The following is a 5,333-nucleotide window of genomic DNA, read 5'->3' on the forward strand; positions in this document are numbered from 1 at the left end:
TTGTTTTTAACTTATTAGGTAATTGAATTAAACTATCATATTAAAATAAGCCTCCATTTTTAATTTATTATCTAGATATATTTTGAATACGACTTGTCGCTAAATGAATAAACCTCCGGATTTCTTATTTTTATATAATCTCAATAATTTTTTGGATCGGATTTCGAGTGACACGTGTTACTAAATGAGTAACTCTCCACAATTTAACTGAAATACAACTTAATTGAAATGAGATAACTTAAATATTAAAGACCACAACATATTATAGGAAAAAAAATTACAATTATTTTTTTTTATTTTTTTTTTATTTTTAAGATTTCGTCTGAAAAAAATATATAAAATATAAAAAAATCCAACAACTAGATGACGTTAACTAGCCATTGCTGCTGATGTCAGCACGTTGGAAGGTGACAAATGGGCCCCAACAAACAGCTGAGTGGACAGTTAGAAATAGCCAACCCGATAGCCAGAAGGCCATCATTCGGCCTGGTGGATTCCACACATTTTTGACCCAACCTTTCATTGGAGTTGGGTATTTTTACCAAAACGGGCTTAAAAATTGCCTATGGTCATCTTTCCAAATGATTCCCTCACCATATTGTTACCCTCCTTACTGGATTGAAGCCAATGCGGAGCAACATGGACGAAAGCTTGTCTATATCTACCGGTAAAGTAATACCTGCAAGTCCAAAGTCCACGGGAATAACATCATCGATCATACTGTTCCAGTAACGGTGAGGAGTTCATACTGTAAGAATAATCTAAAATATATTGACTGAGAATTTGAGATGAAGGTTTTGTGCATAAACATAAATATATAGATTACTGATTGAGCATCCCACATTTTGTAAATTTCAGCTTCTGTTCAATCTAAAACATGCGAAGGAGGTCCCTCTAATTTACGTACAGATGTCGGGATCTGGTTGATATCCTAAAATTTACAATTAAGCTTAACAAGGAACTACAGGCGATTACCGAGTCTCATGTGATGTATTGACATGGAAATATAGATAAGGTTCACTGCCCAGACCAGCTTTAGGTGTGTCTGACATCATTTTAACAGCACCGGATAGGCCAATAGCTTATCCATCAACCTTGCATCACAAGATTACACCATAAGTCGGTACATTGCTGAGTACTGTTAGTGAAATAGATATGGAGAAATGCAGGAAATGTAGCAGAAACATACCATCGGAATATTAACTACTCAGCAAGAATTAGTCTGGCTGAAGGGATTGGTCTAGCAGAATGGCTTGGCAATGAATTGTCATCTGATAGAAAAGAGTTATCAATAATTATTGCAATAAGATTACTACCAAGTATAGGTGATAATGAAAGACAAACATAAAACTCAAACTGTAATTCACATGCCTTTTAATTCCACCCGCAACCAATCTTGTGTGCATACCAAAGCCTCTCGAATGTCAGGATTCAGTGAGCTTCGACATTCATCAAGCAGTCTACCGCCAGCGTTGAATGCTGATTCTGGTGCAACAGTTGACATAGGAGTTCCCAGAACGTCACGTGCCATCATGGACAAAATAGGGTACCTTGGTGTGTGGACCTTCCACCAATTTAATATCTTAAAATCACAATTGCGTGGAAAAACTGGTTCCTCTAGATACTTGTCCAAATCTGATATCATGTTTTGGCTCTGAGAGGTCTCGTAGAGAAATTTGTCAAATCCCTTCAATCGATCCCTACTATCAGTGCTGGTACTCGGTAAGCTGCTGCCTGGCAAAGCTGAACCTTGATCAACCATTGTTGAGCAAATTGAATAAGCATCAAAAAGTTCCTTGAGGCCATCGGAAACTTCCTTAATCCTATCCAGAGCAGTACTACCGTATATTTGGGAGTAGTAATACTCCACCAACTTCATTTTGAATCGGGGATCCAAGATCGCTGCCACTGCCAAAGCCAAACTGCACTTGCTCCAGTACTTATCAAACTTAGCTTTCATCTTTAATGCTATAGAACTAAGAAATTCGTCTTGGCTCTTGCACCATTCAATTAATTGGATGTGAACATCACAAATCTCAGGAAAATATATACTTGCAGTTGGACATTTGTTGCCACAAAAGACATTGGTGATTTCAACAAGAAGTTTCAAATAAACTGTAACAAACCTCGTCCGTTCCCATTCTGTGTCTGTTAAAGCTGATGTATACGAAGGGTCATGCTCTTGCAGGAAAGAAAATGCACCCCTGTATTCCAAGGCTGTTTCAAGCATAAGATACGTTGACTTCCATTGAACTGGGAAATCAAGAATTAATCTCCTCTGACTATTGATTCCAACTTGCTGAACAATTTCATTGAACTTCCCTTGTGTCACTTGTGAACTTCTTACGTGTTTGAAACTTCCTCGAATATTTTGTATCACCTCTCTCATTGCTTCTAAAACATCCTGCACAACTGAATTTAGAAGATGTGCAGCAGAGCGAATATCAAATAACCGACCATGGACCAAGAGAGGCCTGTTTTGGGAGATCCGGTCTTTGATTCTTAGAACAATGTCATCATCGCTGGAACAATCATCAAATGTCAAGGCAAACAACTTACTGTCAATGTCCCAGTCCATCAGACATTTGATAACTACTTCTGAAAGCAAGTCCTCCGTATGAGTAGAATCAAGTGTGACAAAATTCAGAATTTTCTTTTGTAGTTTCCAGTCCTCATCAATATAGTGTGCCGTCAAACACAGGTACTCAACGTTTTCTGGAGAAGACCACATTTCAACAGAAAGGTTAATTCTGCCGTGCGAACTGTTAAGCATCTCATACACTTGATGTTTTTCCTTCCTATAAATTTCCATACAAAACTGTTCAACATTATTATTTGGCACAACCTCAAATGATGGCTGAAGGTTCTTCACAAAAACTTTGAATCCAACATCATCAACCATGGTGAACGGGTAACCATGCAATATAATCATACGAGCAAGATGATAACGACTACAGTCGTGATCAAACTTTCCGCTTGCAATGGTAACTAGTTCATCCTTTTTCGGATCCTGATCGAACTTTATAATTCCTGGCTGAATATAATCATCTTTTCTCTGTGCTTCATCACCATTAATACTATCTACGCCAACGATATTATCTTTTTTCCTTCTCTTCGCTGAAAGTAGTTGTGATACATCAAAGTTCGATCGTTTCAGACATCGCATTAAATGGTTTCTCAGATGGGTGGTCCCACTATTACTTGATCCACTGAGCTTCTTGTGACAATGTACACAAACAGCATAACATATTTCAGCCTTTCTAACCCTTTCAAAATGATTCCAGACAATAGATGTCAACCTCTTTGGTTTCTTAGCAGACTCAACTGGTATTATTTCCATCACATAGGCATGAAGTCAACCAAACTCTGCAAAACATAAGAGATATAACAACTAAATAAGATACAACCACACAATGCATTTACGGAACCTCACACATCAATAAAAAAGTTGATAAAGCCGCAAAAAACTAAAAAATACTCCAAATGCTAGCAGATTATTAACATCCTATTCCATTCCATGGTGCACAACACCAATAAAAGGTGAATGACAATATATGTGAGGGTGCATTTACTAGTATAATTACATGCATACGCGAAAGCTCTCATACTAATAGAGATTTTACAACTAATTACACTGATAAAATTTTGGTGCACGTAAATTCCTTGGGATACACCCTTTACAAGAAGTCAAATATTTTCAGACCCAAACCTTGCAATACTTACATCATCCAATGAACACCGAACTATAAATAAACAATGCACAGACCCGCACCAGCATATACGCACTGCATCACTACAGGAAGAAAACACCACATTATCATTTGTTTAAAGTCACGAAGAGCGTTATCAGTCAGAAGATACGAATGACAAGATTCAAAACGTATGTGTAGTTGTGTACTTTCATTTCACAAATTGGATCCTGAAAAACTGATTTTTTTTTTTTTTTTTTAATAACATTTTTAGTGCACAAGACAACGACTGAATTAATTTTTCCCTATGGAGATCTCCTGAGGCAAACCTGGAAGCAAACTAGAACACAGCGTACACAATGGCCAAAAATTCAACCTTAAAACGAGTGAATAATGCAGCTGAAGTAAATTATGTCAACCAAACCCATGAAGCGTCGCAACTTGAAGATCAATTCCAAAATTGAATCTTCAAACATAATTATCCATTGAATAGCACTGCATACAAGATTTAAATATGACTCAACATGAATTTAGGGAATTTACGATCATAAGTTAATAGCTGAAACATCCAGCGTTGAACCTCTCACTAAGCCTGTTACGCATATCAAGAGGGCTGCAGGTCACTAAGTCTTAATACAGACAGCAAAAACAGCAAACTTTAGAACATGTGACAACAATTCAGATCAACAAAAACTGTCCGAATGCAAACTGTGTATCTCAAACTCAAGAAAAATGTGCACGAAGCCACCGAGATAACCCGAAAAATAAACGAAGAACATGTCATGACAACTTGACAAGTCAACAGGGTACTTCAAAGGTGAATTTTTTCAACCCAAAAATAAATAAATAATTATATCAAATGGGACCGGGAGTCAACATTTGGAGTCATTTGTTAAGGTACCATTGACCCATATCGCAATTTATTTTTGTTGGAACCCATATCACAATTTAAGTGATAAAACTAGTGTCAAATCCTGCTCCTTTTGATCATACAATATCATGACATATACACAACCACAGGACTTGAATTTCAACAAAACCCAAAAACCAACTTAAACAAAATTTAATTTCAAATAAAATTACGTCCAAAATACAAAATTTTAACTCTAAAGTTTCAACATTTCATCTTCAAATCCCTAAGCAACAGAACAACCATATGCATTTAAGATCTGGGTCACACCAAAACCACCAAATAAACTTCTAAAATTTCCAACCTAACAGAGTGAGGGGAATAAAAAAGTACAAAATTTGACAAAATTCGAAATGGGTCTTACCGCAATTGTTGAAATGATCTTGTATAATCTCAGGGAATCCGATCGGTGGTCCGGCGAATCGGGGCTGGATTGCGGGTGACCCTGATGAGAGAGAGAGAGAGAGAGAGAGAGAGAGAGAGTGAGGAGAGAGAGAGAGAGAGTCTTAATCCGGATGCGGGTGTGAGATAAAATGGGTTGGATCCGATAGAGTAATACCCACTATATCGGGTAAATGGGTCAACGGATTAATTGTATGCTTTTAGTCGAACCGATACCAATTGACGAAAGAAGGTGCGGACCATGTTCATTTGAGCTGACCCAGTTTGGGTCCGTTTGGTTTCAGGTTAGGCGGGGTTAGGTGTGGGGTTCAATCATTCGGCAATGACACAAT

At 37.4% G+C, this 5,333-nt stretch overlaps 1 protein-coding gene across 2 annotated transcripts; it reads right to left on the minus strand.

The window, feature by feature from the left end:
- Window positions 1-326: 326 nt before the first annotated feature.
- LOC137716209 (zinc finger BED domain-containing protein RICESLEEPER 1-like) lies at window positions 327-5,129 on the minus strand. 2 transcript variants are annotated; one of them, XR_011065654.1, is made up of 6 exons: window positions 4,964-5,129; window positions 3,724-3,793; window positions 1,372-3,366; window positions 1,190-1,271; window positions 976-1,094; window positions 327-679 (listed from the first exon to the last, which is right to left on the minus strand). XR_011065654.1 is itself a non-coding variant. In XM_068455622.1 (5 exons), exons 3-4 carry the CDS (start codon window positions 3,338-3,340, stop codon window positions 1,204-1,206), a joined length of 2,037 nt encoding a protein of 678 aa, XP_068311723.1. In that variant the 5' UTR covers window positions 3,341-3,366; window positions 3,724-3,793; window positions 4,964-5,129; the 3' UTR covers window positions 803-1,094; window positions 1,190-1,203. The 2 variants fall into 2 exon arrangements, 1 of the variants encoding a protein (XP_068311723.1); XM_068455622.1 differs by lacking the exon at window positions 327-679 and having other exon boundaries at window positions 803-1,094.
- Between the last annotated feature and the right edge of the window lie 204 nt (window positions 5,130-5,333).

Source organism: Pyrus communis, chromosome 14 (assembly GCF_963583255.1).
Source record: "Pyrus communis chromosome 14, drPyrComm1.1, whole genome shotgun sequence".
Lineage (NCBI taxonomy): Eukaryota > Viridiplantae > Streptophyta > Magnoliopsida > Rosales > Rosaceae > Pyrus > Pyrus communis.

What these genes read in the sequence shown, in the direction of transcription:
- LOC137716209 (XM_068455622.1), bottom strand. Translation starts at nt 3,340, where the DNA reads ATGGAAATAATACCAGTTGAGTCTGCTAAGAAACCAAAGAGGTTGACA. An exon ending in GTTGCGGGTGGAATTAAAAG is followed by an intron (nt 1,272 to 1,371) that starts GCATGTGAATTA and finishes CTTTTCTATCAG; the next exon opens with ATGACAATTCATTGCCAAGC.